Raw genomic sequence first — 20,185 nt, forward strand, 5'->3', positions numbered from 1 at the left:
GTCTACTATCTGTCTGAAACTGATAAAACACACCTATTTTTCTGAGCTACCAAAGAACAAAGAGCATCGTATAAATGTAGACATCGGTATAAAAAATATCATATTGATTGTACAAACTGCAAAATGATGAAATGTCATTCGCTCAAATTGGACTATAAGGCACAAATTCCATTTGCCAGGTTAAATTCTGAGCGAGAGATTTTTTATATGGGAATAGAACAGTAGGACTGACCTTCCCTTTCCAAACCTAAACTGAACGCGATGTACAACTGTCTAAACTATGACTAATAAAAGAAATCTGGCCCTGGATATTCTGTTACATGAGTTCTTGTGTCAGTTCTACAGACAGAAGTATTACTAATCAAATGCTTGTCATTTTTTCAACTGACCCATATTCCTTCTTTGATTACACAAAGACAGCCACCTTCAGGCTGTCCAAAGAGCTGATCAGTGGACCCTGGGCAATAAAACTGTTTTGAGACTCAAGTGCTCTGTGGGCAATAAAGTTGTGTATGCAGACAACTCTAGCATTTAATCGATGTCACAAAGTGCTGAATATATTCTTGTAAGGTTTCTCCACCTGTCTGAAGGTGTGCAAGACTTCTTTCATCTGCTGAATTAGCAACACATTCCCCCAATGGAAACTTAAGTTGGGAACTGAAGAAGACAAATTTGCAGTACACACCCTTACACAGCTCAGGTTAGTGCCAATGGGCACCTCTGTACGAGTGGGCAGACAATGAGCAACGGTGGCAAAGTGAGTGAATTAGGCAGTACTTTTCTTGTATCTTTTCTCCCCATTCTTTCCCATATCCCAGTTCCACCAGTTGAAAGGTGGAGGGAGCAGCACATATCTGGAGCACTGGGCTACAACACCCATTTGGTACTTCTAAAGGTTGGGGCAAGGGATCAGGGCAGGGGGTGCTTGTTGCTTTTCAACTAGAAGTATCTGTTCATAACAGCTGTTTGGTGAGGTAGACACACTGGAGGGGAGGGATGCCATCCAGAGGGACCTAGACAGGCTGGAGAGGTGGGCCCAAGACAACCTCATGCACTTCAACAAGGCCAAGTGCAAGGTCTTACATCTGGGTCAGGGCAATCCCAAGCACAAATACAGGCTCGGTGGGGAATGGCTGGAGAGCAGCCCTGAGGAGAAGGACCTGAGTGTGCTGATTGACCAGAAGCTCAGCATGAGCCAGCAATGCACAACTGCAGCCCAGAAGGCCAACCATATCCTGGGATGCATCAGAAGTGTGGCCAGCAGGTCAAAGGAGGCGATTCTGCCCCTCTACTCCATTCTCGTGAGACCCCACCTGCAGTACTGCATCCAGCTCTGAAGTCCCCAGCATAAGGACATGGACCTGCTGGAGTGTGTCCAGAGGAGAGCCACGAGGATGATCCGAGGGCTGGAGCACCTCTATGAGGAGAGGTTGAGAGAGTTGGGGCTATTCAGCCTGGACAAGAGAAGGGTCTGGGGACATCTTATTGTGGCCTTCCAGTACCTAAAGGGGGCCTACAGGAGAGCTGGGGAAGGACTTTTTACTAGGGTATGTAGTGACAGGATGAGGGGGAATGGCTTCAAACTGGAAGAGGGCGGGTTTAGATTAAACATTAGGAAGAAATTTGAGGCTGGTAAGGCACTGGAACAGGTTGCCCAGAGAAGTTGTTGAAGGCCCATCCCTGGAGGTGTTCAAGGCCAGGCTGGATGTGGCCCTGGGCAACCTGGTCTAGTGCGAGGTGTCCCTGCGTATGGCAGGGGGGGTGGGACTTGATGATCTTCAAGGGTCTTTCCAACTTAAACCATTCTATGATTCTGTGATAACACTACAATCATCTAATTAAAACCAACCAAACGAAAATTTTGCCAAACATTAAGGTGCACAATCAGCTGACAGAAAAGAAAAAAATTTTTGATGCAGGTCTATTCTTAAATGTAGGCTCACATTCAAGAGCAGAATTTACTCTGCCTTATCTAAGCCTCTAGGTTACAGTGACTTTACCATGTGCTTTGGGTTTATAAAGTCCTGAAGTCAGCATAAAGCTCACTGCATGTCTAGGAAAAGTATTTTCTTCTCTCACTGGGAAAACTACACCATCCACCAGTTTCACTGCCATTACCAATCCTCCATCCAAATAGCTGACCAGTTTGTACGGGCCCTTTCCCAGAGCTGTAGAGAAAAAAAAAAAAAGAAAAAAAAAATCAGAATTACCTTTCATGTCAAGCATCACAAATGCTTGAGCTCTAAATACTATGATACAGCACATAAATAGAAACACATCTCTTCACTCTGAAAATAGCTCTAGGTGCCATGCACTAAACTATAATGACAACCAAAACAAAGGCAAACTTTTTTAGGAAACACCTGTTCTGAAAACTGTCCAGAATACCTCGTTTAAATTTTCAAGATTCATTATTAGCTTCTCCTTTCCCTCCCTCTCATCCACTTAAGTTTTATAGTCCCTTTATTAAAGTTAGCTGATTCCTCGATTATTTGATTTAGAAGTGAACAGTGTTCTACAGACCACCCTATGATCCCTCTAAATTGTTTATTTGTATGGTTGAACTGATTATACACTTCTTACTGTTCTTTAAAACCTATTTTATTAGTGCCCAAAGCATGAGGCATTTTGCAGAGAATAAAAGTTTGTCTTCAAGTATCAAAGAACTCCTTGAATGGTATAGATACAAATGTAACCACTGGAAAGTGAGACAGGAAGAAATCGGCATCATAAGCAAAGGAATGGTCATGTTTTACTTATAAGTAAAAAAGCCAAAAGCATGTGACGTTACCATTTCACAAATCTTACAATGTCACACCTCCTCACTCAGTTCCAATTTCAACGCAGAAAAGTATTTTAAAGTTTATTTTTAAGTGTTATTTGAAATATTTTTGTAAATTTATCTGTTAAAACCAGGCATTTTAGACCACGCCTGAGCAATTCACCTCACTACCATTTTACCCATAAGTCAGGACACAGCAAGCATACATTTAAGGTAGAATTGTCCCAGAACTTCTTAGCTGGCAGCTGCAGGTAATACCATTGACCCTTAAAATCTGTTCCAACAGGTTAAAAGTTTGGACTCAAATTTGCAGCCTGCCCTCATATTCCATTTCTCCCTAATCTTAAAATTTATTAAGAGTTTTTAAATCCTAAAAAGGCTGCACCACAATTAAAGTTTTAGATACTAATGGCATAAATAGGTGGCCAGTTAGGACACAAGCCCATGCCTAGCTAAACATGTACAGTGATGCCTGGTTATCTCCAGTGCAGGGAGTTGAAAAACATTTTAAAAAATTACTTAAAATATCTAGTGTTCTGGAAATGTTATTAAACGTTTAAGTCTCATATCTCAGGCCCATCCAAAACTTGAGAAACCATGGCTACCAGCTGAGAACTTCCCCTTACCGAAAACAAAAGGCTCCTGCTTCTAGTAGGACTGGAACTATTTCATTCTGGTTGCGTGACAAAGTTAGGCAGACAAAACCTCTCCCTGGTCTAAGACAGTTTAACCTTCCTGTCTCCAAAACCAAGTAATTCTGGGGAATGCTACTACGTTTGAGGTAGAGAAGAAAGTCTTCAGCATAGAGATGATTTTTTTCCCCATTGGCAGCTCTGAAACATCCTATGTTGAATACTGATGAGCTGGGTTAGCAAACAGTAGGAAGGTATGAAGTGAGAAGTACAGGATAACAATGTTGATTACAAGCTGGTCACAAGCACAACTCTCCACTATTTGAACTAATTTCTGTCAGTAAGAATTCAGTAACAAGTAAAACTAACTACACACTTCAAAAGTATCTGTTATCATCTAACTTGACTTCACTACTACCACAGATGTTAGAGGCACTGCACTTTCAATCTGTTACACCTGCAATAAGATTGTCTACTATCAGACTGCATTTCATTTATAAAACAAACCAAACAGGAAATGCAAAACTGCGATCACTTCTTATAGTCAACTGGCCTTTAATTAAAAGGCTTAAACAGCAATTTAGATAAAATTCCACTGCATTCGCAGTTTGACCCCACTCAAAATCTTTTCAGCATTCGGTATATCAGAAAATGTAAGTTTCTTGGCCACATCATTTAGGTCTGGCATGTTGCACAAGTCTCTTCCAACTTAAACTCAGTCCCTCTCCGAGATCTTTCTGGGAGTGAGCTGCTGCAATATGGAGTCTAACAGAAGACCAAAATATCATGAACCATCTGGATAGACAGGCTTCTACATGAGCTTGATAAAAAGAGCTCTAGAATAAATAGTAGGAGTCTTGACCATTCCATACATCAGGCTGGCTTGCAGCGCTTGTATGTATACCATGTCTAACTATCCCGACACTCGCAATATAACTTTAAAAGACTCTGAATATGGATTCCAGTGTTAACACAGCAGTACAGCACCCAGTGCAGAATCAAGGTTTACTCTAGCACCTTGTGCAAGTTTTGCACCTCTCTTTGAGAGCCTTTCTAATGCAGCAGCAATGCTTGTCACTCAGGAACTTAAAGCCAGGTCAGACATACCTAAATGGAGAGTTATTCCTCATTAGGGGACAAAAAGTTGAAATATCTTAATAGTTAGCTCCCTCTGGAGGCTGCACAGAAGCTCATGATTGGGCTAACAGACCCACTGGGTATCAGTTTTGAACTGCTGTATGCCTTAAGCAAATAGTGCCACCAGTACTACTGGGTTGAATAGCCTATTAATTACTTAATTTAATTGTTTAATCATGATCCATAAATGCAAAAAAAGGACACGTATTTTGGGGAAAGGCCCAGGAATAAAAAAAAAGATCATAAAGTTAAAACCCTTTGAAAAAGCAAAATAAACCAGTAAATCAGAATCTTGGCTATTTAAATAATTAATCATTTGCAATTGTTTTCATTAACACAATTATTTTTATATAAAGTACTAGGACTTAAATAAAGAAACCAGCTCCTTTAGGACTTACCTCTGTTGAAATATTCACAATCATAAGCTAAAAAATAAAAAGAAAATAAATGCAGTTGCAGGCATTCTGCAGATAAACAGGTTTTCTATTACCCTTTACAATCAAGAGGTAAGCCAAATGCTTGGCCAAGTTAGATCACATCCAAACATTTATTAAAAAAATTATTGCCAAATATTTAATTTACTGCTTTAAATAAAATATTAAACTATGATACATATAAAATATTGGTTTTGAGCAGGAAATACTAAGCTTACATACCTACAGCTGTCTTTTTGTGACCTCTAGTGGTTAAGACTAAGCTGTGCTGTCCTTCCATGCTCATTAAAACACAGGTACCATTTCTATCAAAAACTAAGAGTGACCCTCTTGCTCTACAGCAAATTTGCTGTGAGACTTTGAGCAAGCTGCATACTCTCCCTGTGCAACTGCAAAGTTAGAAAAATGATTGTTTCTTTCCATTCTTTCTACCTTTCCCTTTTTTATCACATCTTTGGGGAAATGACTGTCTCCTGTTAGGCATACGCACTAGGTGCCATGGAAAAAGGCCTCATATTCATTTACCACTTCTAAGTATTATTGAATAGGGATAAATAAGGTAAAGACAAAGTCCCATTTAAAAAACTACTTGTTTTTCTGAAGACCTTTATATTTTACACTTAGTCTGGGGGCAGTAGTAAGGCAGCTATGTTTCCTAGACCCTGTTAAGGAGTGCAGTCCTCCTGAAGATGGAAACTACTTGAGCTGTTAACTTTGTCACTTTGGTTTGGGGGATGCATGCCGTATCCTATTATAGACTTCCCCTGACTTTTCCTTCCACATCATATGACAAGGAATTAAAAACAGAAGAGTACCACACACAAATACAGAAAGAAGCAAGTAATCCAGCTAGACCAAAATGAATACAGAGGGCAGTGAGAGGCACCCACTCATCTTCCTACCAGTGTGGCTTAGTGATTCAATTCATGGCCCCATGTAACTTTATGTGATTGATTCTTCAGGTCTAGGTCCATGAATGCAGACAATGGCAGCCACTGGGAGCACTGGTTAAGTAAACTTACGACACACTCTAGGGGACCTCCAGTCTACAGCAACTCCATGCTGGCAGCACTGATGGGCATACGCTGATACACTTGTACAGAAACATTCACAGTCACCCCCTTGGTTACAACCACATGTATCTGTCAAGCAGTTTGAGTAAAACCAGGTGACATCAATCTGTAAATATAAATATCACTTATCAAAAATATCATATAGACACTGGCAACAATCACCTCAATACAAAGCTATGACTCTTTCAAAATTTAATATACAAGACTTCAAAGCATTAAGATTTCAATTTAAAGGTTTCCTGAAACAGTACTTAATAATACAATTAAATCAATGACCCATTAAGAACATGCACACTAAGGACAAATAATAAAGGACAAAAGTTTATGAAATAGGAGAACCTCTCTCTAAACTGAATACAAACCAATAAATCTCAGAAGTATTAAGAAAGGTAGATATACATGAAATGTAAGAAATAAAGCAGACAGAAAACTCTTTGTGTGAGAGTGGTTCATTCTCTGCATATTATTAGACAATTTCAGAGGCAAATTTGTGATTTTTCCCTTAGATTATTTTGAAGTCCTAAGGTGTTATTTCCTTAGGTGTTTGCCTGAGTGAGTAGATATATGTATTTTTTTCCTAGGAATGAGTTCTTCACATCTGATACTGCCTAGAAGAAACTGTCAATTTATTTAAATATGCCTGAAAAATGTGCATGCTATGTAATACACTTGAACAAAATAAAGCAATGGGTTATGCTTATGCAAACAGTGCTTGGGATAAAAAAAAAGACGAAACCAATTTGGTATCATTTTATCTGCATTAATTACAAAGGAGACTAATAGGACTATCCATATTGTAGAATGTTAAACTGGTGCCAAAGTGTCTTACTGTCTGGGTCAGCTAAGTGCAGATAGTCCAGTTAAACATTCACATTTTAGAATGAGAATAGACTTTCTTCATGTTCTCTTTTGCTAGAGTAGTCAAAATTATTATGGTATGGAAGACAAGATGAAGATTTAAAGTTATGCAAGTTAAAGAGTAGTTTCTCTACAGTGATACGTTCACTTTCACATCTTTCTATACGTGACCACAACTCACCACTGGATGGCAAGCTTCAAATGCTTCACTTAACAGTATTCCACATTCCTTCTTGGCAAATGGCTCTCTAAGGGGATTCAAACTGCATGGATTTCGAATGTCAGAGCTGTCAACACACTTAACCAGAAACCAAAATCAAGGTGAGAAAGTTGTTTTGTAACTACTTTGTGTTTGAGTTTGCAAAGCACAGGTTTGGGGTTTTTTAATTTAAAAAAAAAAAAGATATGTAAACCAAATATATAAAGCAAATGCATCATTTATGAAACTAAAGTCAGACTAAGATTTGACATTAAAAGGGGATGCTAATCTGCATAAAAGAAAGTACACAATCTCAAAAAATGTTTTATTTGTCTGAGAGCAGTAGAAAAACACATAGGCACGTATAGGTTTAATCAGAGCTGTCATGCAATCCCCATCTGCAGCCCTCACACCTGAGTAGTCTATCTTACATAAATAACAAATATCACTCAGACAACGTATACCAGAAGTGTAAGAAATCAGATCTTTTTACTCTAACTACTATGAAGGAACATTTCTATGAACATCATCACAAATATGATGTTAAAAGTTCAATTTCTAACTTTACAGCATATGGAAAGAAATTTTTTTCTTTCCATTGCTATGTTTTCACAGTTAAATACTTCCCAACTATGAAAGATCAGCTAAACTGACAACACAGTCTAAAGTGAACCCACAATTCCTCCATTACATAAAAAAAAAATGGCTACTTTATTGTTTAAATGTCTTCAAAAACACTTGTAGATTCAGAATATTGTACAGCATTTTTCTCTACACTATAGTACTGTGTAGAAAAAAAGGTGATTATTTTCTTTTCCTTAATGGATTATGACATCTGTAAAAACCATTGATATTGCCATATGCATTGCTCCTTGGTTGATACTTCCAGCTGAGAAAGTTGGGGGTTCAGCCTGGAGAAGAGAAGACTCCAGGGAGACCTTAGAGCAGCCTTCCTGCTGCTCTAAGGTCTGAAGGGTGCCTAAAAGAAGGCTGGAGAGGGACTTTTTACAAGGGCATGTAGTGATAGGATGAGGGGGAATGGCTTTAAACTGGAAGAGGGGAGATTTACATTCAATATTAGGAAGAAATTTTTTACTGTGAGGGTGGTGAGGCACTGGAACAGGTTGCCCAGGGAAGTTGTGGATGCCCCATCCCTGGAAATGTTCAAGGCCAGGCTGGATGGGACTTTGAGCAACCTGGTCTAGTGGGAGGTGTCCCTGCCCATGGCAGAGGGGTTGGAACTAGATGATCTTTAAGGTCCCTTCCAACCTAAACCATTCTGTGATTCTATAAGTTTCTGATGTCATTCTAGACAAATTATGTAATGTAACAGCAAAAAATCTACTAGTAAACGCATTCTTTTTACTAGGTACCTCTACAGCTGTCCAGCTGTTTCCAAACTCTTGTGAGTTTGTAAATTCAAAATTATCTGGAGTTCTCAATTCGTTTACAGTCTTCAAATCAAAATTTCCACATAATCCAGTCAATTCACCCTGGAGAAAAAAGATTATATATAAAAACATATTTTCACACAACTGAAAGCGTTACCAGCCATGACCATTTTCAAAACTTGCTTAAGTTCTTGTCTTCAATTTTTTAATTATAAATCTGTCAGGATTTGATCCTTTTCAGCTAAATTTCATCCAAAACAGTTCAGCTCTGTGATAATATAGCTATGGAAAAGAGTTTACTTTCACAACATCAGTATTATTCCCTTTCAACTAAGTATCTTCAAGCCTTTAAGAAAGGAGCTGATCTTTTGTCCAGAGCAGTGACCTGTTTGCTAGCTATGTGCTTTTTTTATGCTCCAGCAAAATAGCACCTGCTTCAGTTGTATAAGGAATGAGTACTGAAGGAGAATGTTGCCCCGAAGATATTTGTTTCTCTTGTTACAGAAGTTGGACAGTAAATAGCAACTAAAAAAGTAAATAAGAATGAATATTTCAATTGACAAGGTAGTTGAATGCTTCTCTCCTTGATTCTGCCACTGAGTTCCTTCCATGATTTCTGACACACTGTCTATTCTCTGAATAATGATAACATGTCCTACTTCAGACTTATATGAATACCTCAAAGAAACAGCATAGGAGTGTTAACTTCCACTTACCTGCCACTGATGACCCATCTGGACATGAACTGTCGTTCTCTGATCCCAAAGAATAGTTATGTGCTCATCAGGAAAATGAACGACAGTGAAAAATCCAGCTTTCCATAACTGCATTTTTTGTAGTTCATCTATATAACTAGATAAGCTCTGTTCAAAATAAAACAAGGCAGCTTATAATGGAAGTAATGTCACAAAATGTTCACTTGACAGGAAATGAAACACCTAAATAAAATGATGCAGTTCTCAGCCAGAAGTCAAAAAACTGACAGAAGGCCACAGAGGCATAAGTGGTGAAAGAAAAGTGGTCTGGGTTTTCTTGTGAACTGTGTTGTATTTTTATGATTTTTGTATTTTAAAAGTTGATTTTATATCAAATTTACAGGAAGGGTAACGGCAACAGCAACTGGAGTGAAGATTAAAATGTTAATAGTTAATCTGGGAGGTAAAAAATTGTACAGTCAGTCTATAAACTGTAAAGAGTACTATTTATACTAAAATTACTAAAATGTCCTACGGTTCCTGGTTATGATTTTCATTTAGTTACGCATCATTGCATTCAGGTCTTAGCCACATGCTTTTTTTGCATGTGGATAGGTATAAAGATCCATGGGGCGACTTCTTGAAATAAGGAATTGTCTAAATACGTCCAGAGAGTGCCACCTTACTTACATAAAGCATTCTTCTCTCCATCCAATAACAATCAGATTCCAAATTATTTGCAGTATGGACTAAGATGTCTGGTTTAATTACACACTATCTCATACAAAGAGACACAATTTCCTTTGTACAGTCAGTCTATAAACTGTAAATAGTACTATTTATACTAAAATTACTAAAAATACAAAATATTTACAGCAATAGAGTTTGCAGCTTGGCCAAAACAAAAATTAAATTCAGGCTGTGGAGGATATACCAGGGACTGTAATTTATTTATTTTATTTTTTATTTTATTTTTTTTTTAAACAATTGTATAGGAATATTCCTCCCTCCCATACATTCCAGACCAGACCACACTCTTAGTTCTAGTGGAATTAATAGCAAAACTCCCACTGACTTAAAAATATCTAGATTTTTCCTAAGACACTAAACAGGAATTAACTCTAAATAAAAGAAGTACAATCACATCATCTAATGTTTTTATTAAATATAGTCAAGATTTTTTAAGGTTTCCATTGAACAACCCAGATGTGATCAGCATTTATGGTAAAGATGTTTATGCCTCTGTACTTAAGTACATATCTTTTGATCAGCGTTAAAGACTGAAACTTACTGGATTTCCAGTTTCATCATCAAATATTAAAAAAGTTTTTCCAACGTTAATGAAAATGTTTTTTCTGCAAATGATTCCAGTGTTAAAGCAGTTAATATTCTCTATAACAACAGAAAGACTGGTTGAAGAAGTACCCTGAAGAAAGAAAAAAGAAATGGCTACCTTTAATATACTAATATAAATATGTGTATTGTCACATAGTTCAATTAGCAGTATATAATTATTAGGTTATGCATGATTTAAAGTCTAAGCAACATCAAAGCTTAAAACCCAATATGTTTATGTTTATGACTCAATAAAATGTACAGGTATGAAATAAGTAGAAGGGTAATATTTAACAGGCAGCTTTAAAATCCAGTTTTAGAGAGGCTTTACAAAAATTCTCACCTTAACTAGGTAAACCTTACAAGTTCCAACAAAGTCGAAAGTTAGTCCATCAAACGTTCTGTAATGCCGATCCCCATACGCAGTACACATTGATGGGCAAGGATGGAAGGTGCATTGAAATGATCCATGCTGGCAAATGCTGAAAAATGTATGACCAATAATGGTAATATCAACTGTAATCACAGACAAATGATTACAGCTATTGCACCGAGAAGCAAAAAAACAAGCGCCATGCAAGTATGAGGACTGTGGACAGAAGCATTTTGAAATGTTAACTAGAAGAAGCATATATAAATTGATTCTCTGGAAAAAAAAAAAATGAAGTACATATTGAACTCATACAGTCTGCGTTTCTTCTGTTAGAATTTATAGGTTCCAGAAAACATAGACACCAGAAGGGCATTTGTTTTGTTGAAACCAGAAAACAAAAAATGCCACCCGAAGTAATACAATTTATTCTCTAGTAAGTCACATCACTAACGTGCCACAAGGATAAAGCTTTCTTTTTCAGCTTCTCACAGAACATTTATTTCTATACGAGCTGAATCTTAGAATCAATGAGCAATGTGTCCTACAGTCTTTATTCACTCTCTGCTAGAACAAGAATTTCACAGAAGTACAAAGGAAAAATTTCAGTAGAACTATTTAGGTGATTAGGTTCCTTTCAAGAACCATGGTTTGGGTTGTTGGGCTGCCTTTTTTTTTTTTTCCCCGCAGATGCCTAGGTATTATCATCCCCAAACCCTAGCCTAACAGTTTAGGGGCTTCCAGAACAGTCCAAGTTCTGCCTATGGCCACCTTAAGCATCAACATGTTTTCATCACACATACACTAAGCGACCGTTCAGACCTTTCTGAATGACCTTTGTTTTGTAAATGCCTAACAGCAAGGCTTTGCAGCTCTAGATGCTATGTCTCTTTCTGCGTCATCCTCTTGCAATCTAAGTAACATTTTCAGAACTGATACAAGATTTATAAGCAATGGATAGAATGTCATTTCCTGTGTCTACAAGCCATTTTTAAGATGTTATTTTTTATGTTTCTAAGTCACCTGGACACTTAAACTTCTCTTGATAGACAGCAGAGCTGGTGCCCTGGTGTATATTTATAAGTATAGGTTAAACCAAATACAGCATGTGATGTAATTTCAGCACATATCTAAATTTATTTTCAAAAATATTGAATTTTGAATTTCTTGATAAAATGAATGCTTCACATTTTACAACTGAAATATTAATTTGACTTACGGAAATATTTTATAAGTCACTAGTGTTTGGCATCTCACATACTGAAGCACCAAGCAGTATGAAGTTTTTTGTCAGTACAACTTTTTGCCAATATATCTTTGATATCAGAACACCACTATTTTCAACAAAGCAGCAATCATCTAGAAAATGTAGACAGCTCCAACTACTAGTAGCATCATGCTTCCTTCTATTCCTTCATCATGTAACTTACACCAACCTGGAGTCCTTTTCCAAGACTCCACTTATCCCATCATTGATTTGGCCCACTGTTTGTGTTTTGTATAACTACATATATAAACACACTAAGCACAGGTCTAAAATAAGTGAAAAGTACAACATGTGAGAAGCATTTGCTGTACCAAAGCACAAGTAGATAGCAGCAGGACTCACCCAGCTAACTCTAGTCACCTCAAAGCGGTATCTAAGGCAGGAACCTAATCAAGCTGATGGAGAGAGAGGCAAATAGAAGTAGTTATATTTGGACTGAAAGAATAAGTGCTGCTTCTCATGGTCTTTATGAGACATTAGGTTTACTCTTGGCCTATTCAAAGCCTCCTCCACATGCTGATATATTAAAGCCTTGTGCAGAAACATTTCTCAACATGTAAAGAGTAGGGAGCTCCTTTGTGTACTTTTTTTCAGGAGTCTTAACACATTTCTAGTCAGAAGGAAGGGCTTAAGAAGTACACAATGTGTTCAAAGTCCTCTGCACCAGTTCTGTTTCATACCAAGTAAACTAGCATTTAGTTATCAGAATCTAGAGAGTCCTGGTTGGAAAAGCAGGGCTACTAGCTATTTTAAAACAGTATTTCCAAGAAGTATCTAAGAACACAGCAGCCCACAGAGACTAACCAGCATTTGCTCGATGGTCTCAAAATATGACAGCAAACCAGCATAGCTAGCTGTGCCACCCATCTTACCTTGCATAACACAGCACCATAACGCTGCTCCGATACCTTCAGTTAGCGTAATAACTTTTTGTGTTTAATCTTGCCAGCACATGCTAACAGTTTCAGGCAGTTGCACTGAAAACCAAACTTGGGAAACCTAGAACCACAGTTCAGGCAGACGCCATAGCTTGGGTTGAAAATTCCTGGCATTCTACTTGTTGTTTTGCCAATTTAAGAAGTTACTTTATTTGCTATTTTACTGTTCAATAGACAGATTAGATTAATAGTTACGTTGCTACTGCCACATCAGAACAAATAAGATGATATTTTGTATCAATGCACGCTCTTTCTATACACTAAATAACACTGAAGTCATTATAACTGCTATGAGTGCCTGAGTGCCTTTGTTTACATAGGAGTATTCTCATGCTTTGCAGGAGCAAAAATGCACATTTCCCTTGACGTATCAAATACATCCCTGCATATACACAGCAGTCTCAAAGACTTCATACACTTTGTATCAAGCAGAGTTTGTTGCAGGCTTCCCATCTGTAGGTGGACAACTGATTGCCAAAAAGCCATTACCATTCAATCTGTCAATGCTTCTGGACATGGAAGACTAGAAAAGCCATGACAACCTTAAGAACTTGTACATGAATTAAAGGGGCTGGCCTCAGAAAAAAGGGGAAAAAAAAAAAAAAAGAGAGAGAAGGCTAAATATCCAGTGTCTTTCTGCCTGCACTGCTGCTGCCTTTGGTGAAGTCTCATACAGATTAAATGGGATATAATAGTTCTTTCTGATGCAAGCAATCCTACACCAGGTCCAATGGGAGAGGCCTTTGAAAATAAGGGGGTGAATAACCCGGGTCGCTTTACCTGCCTGCCCAGTGGAGATGGCTTGTAAGTCGCTTCACCAGTCGACCAAAGGGCTACAATTATCTTCTAGAGCAGATATGAGGACCTGACGAGAGGCAGAGGTAGGCAGTCAGCACAAGGCTGGAGGGGGCAACGACATCCAGACAAGGCAGTGATTAGCGCTGACTGGACAAGCCTCACCACACCAGGCTACAATGAGCAGTGCAGGCCAGGAGCAGTAGTTTACCAGGTAACAACAGTTAAAAGTTCCTGGTAAGCAAAAAGAAGGGGACAAAAGGAAGGAACTGCTCTGCAGAGAAGCTGGAGGCTACACCACTACCATAGTATCTTGATGCTTGACAGTACAGCTGATTTTTCTGAGGCTCTGGTTAAGACAAATAGAGCTGCTTACTGCCAGCTTGCACCATTCAACAGTGGTCAAAGAAAACAGGCAGGGACCATCAAGAAACAAGTTTATTTCAGGATCATGCAGATGTGGTATATTTTCACATCTTAGCTCTTGCAAAGCTTATTAAAATGGTAGTGTACCACGTTCTACTGAGAGTGCTCAAGGAAACTTCACAGAGTAACATCGCTAGAGGTTATGTGCTGCATTTACAACACTGGATAACAAAAGGAATAGGTTTCCGCATGTATGTCAGTGATCCTATCAACCCTCATCTATTGGAACACTTCCTTTTAAAAATTTATCAGTTACCTTATCCACACACATAAAATTAGCAACCAATTTATCTGTTACTATGCTCAGTACGTGATGTTGCTCAGTACTCTGCTTTATTTATCATTGCAGTGGGTGTATACTTATGGCCACAGGGTTATGTTTTGGGTTCTTACGCTGCTCAGATTCAATGCTGAACACAAAAATAAATAAGTAATAAGCTTTAACAAGTATCACTGAGGTGTAATATTTGAAGGATTTTACCTGTGCTTTAAGAACACTAGCCAAAGAATATTAATTTAGATTACCTTGACAATTAAAAAAAAAAAGATTATTTTCCTAAACCGTTTTTTAAAAAAAAAAAAAAACATCCTAAATAGCTGTTACTTTGTTTTGTAAAAGCTCCTTGAAACAACAAACCCTAAAAACCATTATTTTAATAGCTCTTTGAATAAATGTAAATACAAAATTAGGGTAGATGATTTACCAGAACCTGGTGTGAAATTTATGATTAAAAACCATGAAGGAATAATCAATCCGTAAACAAACAACTAATCTGAAATAATGACCTAAATAGATCTCTGCTTACCATGTATGACAGGTAGAAATGACTTTGTCACCCGGAAAGTATTCCTTTCCTTTCCATGAACACGGACATTCATCTGCATCCAAGCACACATCCCCATGTTTAACAAGACTATCAAAAAAGAACAAAAAATATACATTCAGCAGAAGTGCACTAGTATCTAGGTATAAAAATATTTTCCTGAATTTTTAAATTAGTAGCATTATTATTGTTGAAAAACAAACAATATTTAAAATCTTCTGAAATTGAAAAGGCACTGTTTTATTTATAATTATATATAAGTAATTTGGTAATTTCCTTTCACAGGTGACCAAGTATTTTCTCTTTAGTAAGTTGGTAATTGGGGTACTGGCCCTTTAACCACTAACCCTGTGAAGACTTACTCATTAACATATGAATTTTAAGGTCAGGGAAACTAAGATTTTCCAGACCTCCTCTAAATTTCACCAATTTTCTTGTAACTCGCAAATTAACTTACAATTAACTAAAACCAAGCAATCTTCCAAGAGATGTGGGAGCAATCCCACCCCTTTGCTCTAGTTGTAAGTATCTTGCTATCAAAAGTCAGAGACTTGTTTATTATAAGAATTATTAAATGATGATTTCTTCTTGTTCTCTTCCTTTCTTCACCTGATTTAAAGAGTTGCATAGTTTTCCTATAGCTGTAGCTACACTTCTTGCTCTGTGAATAATTTAATCAATATCAAAAGAGCTATCCTGGTTGCACAAAATTGAGTACCTATTTCTGTATGACTGGCACCTTCATGTAAACAATTATAAATATACTTAACTTTATTGGCAGAAATATCGTCACAGCTTTCAAAGGAGGTTTTCATGATAACACAGATAACCATATGCATAGCTATTTACAGTTCAAGACTAATGCTGTAAATTTGCTCTTATAATCACAACTCCTAGAGTAACAGATGAAAACTGAACATAAAAAAAAATATTTGAAAAATATTCAGTTAACAGAGAAAAAAAATAGAGGAATTCTTGCCCAGCAAGACTAAATCAAGCAACAAGTCTAAATTTTAAAGTAAAAAGGCTTTTAATAATATCCAGAAAAACTGAATATAAGACTTAAAGAGAGATCTCAAACAGATTCTACTAATAAACGTCAGGAAATATACCAGAAATATTGCATTATTTTACTTAAAAAAGCTATCTTTTCCCCAACCCCAAGAAAGTTGTATTTCTTCCAAAGACTAATTTTTTAAAAAATATTGTAAAGCTATTAGATAGGCAAACAGATATCAATAGAAGACCTAAAGGTTCAATCACAAAAGAACACCTTCGGTGACAAATCAATCTACCAATTGAAAATGGTAAAAAAAACTCTTGATAAGCTACAGCAGCATCTGTTGCTCAAACTGCTGTAGCTCCAGCTTGGTTTATGTTCTGTATCTGTTCCTATACAGGATCCTGTTTGATACAGCAGAAGAAGCTGGGGCAACTAACATGCTAGTTACATAGTAAAAGGATTTCTTACAGCCACCATGCAACTTACAGTTATCCTTGTTTCTACGTGCTAATATTTGAAATGTACTTGTATTGGGAAATCAATAGTCTCTTAAAATGGTACTGTTGGGCTGATAATATTTTTTCTTTTTCAAGGTAAGTTTGTTTAGACTTCCAGTACCTCTCTGTAACAATATAAGTTTTATATCAGTTTTCCTGTGTTCCTAACAGTTTCCTGAAGAAAACAGATTTGGCATTTCTGATGTTTAGTACTGTAATTTGGGCAAGACATTGCAACCAAGGACAAGAGATTGTAGGTGTGAGGCACATCTGTGAGAAACAGGCTGATGACACTGTTTTGTTTCCTTGGTATCCAACAGGAAAGATTTCATCATTGCATTTATCATGGAACATTTTATTTACTCTTGTTAATGTACTGGCAATTCGTGTACTCTGACTTCCACTATCCTACAGTGTGTTATTTAACAGACAGAAAGTTACAACTCTGTAGCTCTTCTTAATGAGAATGTGCGGACACCATAAAAAAAAAAAATCCCTCATTAAACTAAAAAACTGTAATTTTCCCCCAGGATATGTGAAGTGTTGCTTGTAATCCATACTTATTTCAAGTATTGCATCACTCAAAGACAATCAACTATGAGACTGAAACTCCTACTGATTTAAAGCTGCTCAGAACTGAAGAGAACACATTCAGACACAAAGAGCATCACACTGACAAGGTAACACTAAATGCAGTTTTTTTCCTCACTTTGTTAACCTTGCTACAATAAGTGATAACAGCTTTCTCTTTTGTAAAGCCAAGCAATGGATAGATTTCAACAATCTAAGAATTCATGACAAATACCCTACAGAGAGGCCTTTCCCAGCTCCTCTTTGAAGTATCAGACATTTTTCTTGACGCATATATTTACTGTCCAACCTACAATGAACTGCAAAGATACAAAGACAGCTATCGCACTTCACCATGCTGAACATTCAGTTTCATTACTATCTCCTTATTAGCTATAGTTTAGTTCATCCACAGACACAAGTATATAAACAGTCTTGGTAAAGGCATCATTAGGAGCAATGTATCATCCGGGAGTCAAAGACTTCATTGCTTCTGCAAAGCCCACAGATCTGGACCAGAACACTAAAAAGTAACTTTCTCGCAGCTTCCACCAGGACAGTTTTCAACAGGCTGCGTATAGCACAGCTCTTTCCCCTCTCCGGGCAACAACCTACTGCCAACTGATTTATGCGGCCATGAATACTTTTGCCCCAACAACAAATTTGCTCTGTGAGGGTTTCACAAATCTTCTTAAAGGTCTATAATGCAGTTTGAGAGAGTTAAAAAGAATGAAATAAGCAGCAGGTAACATTTCTCATGCCAGCATTCCACCACCACCCATCACTTCCCTAACCAGAAAACAGGATAAACAATTTTTAAAAAACACTAGATGTTGGTAACATTACAGCAGCACCTAATGGCTTTATTGTAGCTCATTCACTGTCTAGCCAGGGACAGTTACTATATTTCTGCTGAGCGTTTTATTACTTGTTCGGGGAACTTTTTACAGTCCACCTCTTTCCCCCCAGTTTATTATAAAGAAATATTAAGTACTTTCACAGAATGCTTGAAGCATTTTTAGTATCTTTGATGTATCCTTCTGTGTAACAACTGACTTTGATGCTTCAACTGATATAAGTCAGACGTCTGCACTTCTGTAGTTTCACCCTGTATTGGAAACACCCCTGCAGTCAGCTCTACCATCAGCATCCTCCTGGTACTAAGTAGAATGGGCCCTAAAGAAGAAAATTCACAGAAATGGTAGGAGCAGCTTAAATACAAAACTTACACAAGAGTAAAAAAATAAAAACAAGAATGAGAAGTAGAATAACAGATTTATCTAGATTCCCTTATTCTGCAACCTTTTCCACAGAGGCCTCTGAAAATTTGGCTCCTCTACTGCCTGTGCCTCCTCTGAAGTCTCCTTGAGCAAAATAAGCTCCTGCCTCCATACATCTTCTCTTGATTGTTGTGGACAGAAGAGGGCAAAATTATCTCACAAGTGTAATATTCAGAGCTGCACAAAACCTGGGCATGGGGTTTGCTGCAACATCAGAGCAAAGCAAGAGAGGGGGCTGTCTTGATGTCTCTCATTCTAAGTAGAAAAATACTATGGGAATTAAGCAAAGTGACTAAAACAATGTCGGTAAGAACACTTTTATTAACACTTTTGTTTTTTCCATAGATTTTTTTTTTTTTTAGTTGGTGTTGTAGGGAAGGAACACAAGAAGAGGGCAGGGACTGAAGACTGAGGCAAAAAAGAAGGTTCAAAGCAGGGGCCTCTCCCACCCTGCTCAGTCCCACCAGGGCTATAAGGTGGGGGTCATCCCAGAGACCACTTGTAGCTCTCACAGCTGCATAAGGAAGTGGTAGACACTGCATCATCATCAGGTAGCATATATCCCAAGACAGGATTGAGGGAAAGGAAGGCTGAAGTTTGTACTTTGTCCCACTCTATTTCACAAATAAGAGGTCCCTGAACTGTCACTGTATCAGTGTGATGTTTGATACCTTTCTATATCATCTCAGTGGTATCTCATATCTACCAATGTTACTTCAGGGCCATGATGCTATTTTTTTTTTTTTTCCTAAGTTCAAACATTTTTAATTAAGCACACCGGATTAAAATTTCTCTACACGGCCTCAAATAGCACCATTTTCTCCAGCAATATTGTGGGTACAACTCAATGCTAAAAATTATGTAAAACAGGACTCCACGGGAAAGTGAGTTCCCCAAAAAAATTGCCATTTGTCAACGGCCAAGAGGACACTACTAGCTGTTCCTGATCTATCATCACTGATTCTTCAGAAAAGAACCACACACACTTCTGGGAATTAACACTTTTTTTTATTAATTATGCTTTTGGGGAATGAATGCATATTTGCAGATACCTGTCTAAGTATATTACAGAATAAAACTTCAGAGACCAGGAATAAAAGATGATAATGACTAACATCTTTATAGCTGAAGCACAGTTTTCAACATGGAAGATGATTCAGAGACTGGTGGCTGCGCAGTGGACTTACTCGTCATTGCCAGTAAATAACAGCATTATTTTGTTTTTTTAAATACAGTCAGATGAAGTAGCTGCTTCAATTGTAGTGGATATTAAAAAGGAACCAAAATAAAAACAAACAAAAGAGCTTGACTGATTCAAGATCCTCAATTCCTCCCAAAGAAACCCACAAGTAGTGAAATACTCCATAATACAGTATAGTATTTTAATATGCAATTTTTCTGATTTACTAAACATGTTTAAATAGATAATGCATTTTTGTAATAAAAAGAATTTCAGAAAGTAACTCCAGATGTAACTGCAGTCTTCCTTTCAAACCAAATGACAGAAACTTCAATGATTCTCTCCTCTTAAAAATAAGCAGAAAACCAGAAGGTAATATGAAAAGGCCATCAAGAATCTGAATAATACTGGTGAAGTTTTACCATGAACTGAATACTAGAAGAAAAAAAAAAAAAGAGAAAATAGATTTGTTTGCAGCTAGTGTAAACTAGAAAATAGA

General features: G+C 37.4%; 1 protein-coding gene across 1 annotated transcript in view; it reads right to left on the reverse strand.

Annotated features, from left to right (window-relative positions):
* The window catches only part of OTOG (otogelin), a 106,214-nt gene that overhangs the window by 41,243 nt on the left and 44,786 nt on the right, over positions 1-20,185 (reverse strand). The window contains exons 21-29 of the mRNA XM_009892017.1: positions 15,139-15,246; positions 10,880-11,018; positions 10,493-10,627; positions 9,223-9,369; positions 8,489-8,608; positions 7,098-7,214; positions 6,008-6,164; positions 4,950-4,976; positions 2,001-2,168 (exon numbers count right to left, since the gene is read on the reverse strand). Coding sequence (XP_009890319.1) covers positions 2,001-2,168; positions 4,950-4,976; positions 6,008-6,164; positions 7,098-7,214; positions 8,489-8,608; positions 9,223-9,369; positions 10,493-10,627; positions 10,880-11,018; positions 15,139-15,246 — 1,118 coding nt within the window. The remainder of the gene's footprint in view (positions 1-2,000; positions 2,169-4,949; positions 4,977-6,007; positions 6,165-7,097; positions 7,215-8,488; positions 8,609-9,222; positions 9,370-10,492; positions 10,628-10,879; positions 11,019-15,138; positions 15,247-20,185) is intronic.

The sequence above is a fragment of the Charadrius vociferus genome, unplaced genomic scaffold (genome assembly GCF_000708025.1).
Source record: "Charadrius vociferus isolate BGI_N301 unplaced genomic scaffold, ASM70802v2 scaffold179, whole genome shotgun sequence".
NCBI classification, from domain to species: Eukaryota; Metazoa; Chordata; class Aves; order Charadriiformes; family Charadriidae; genus Charadrius; species Charadrius vociferus.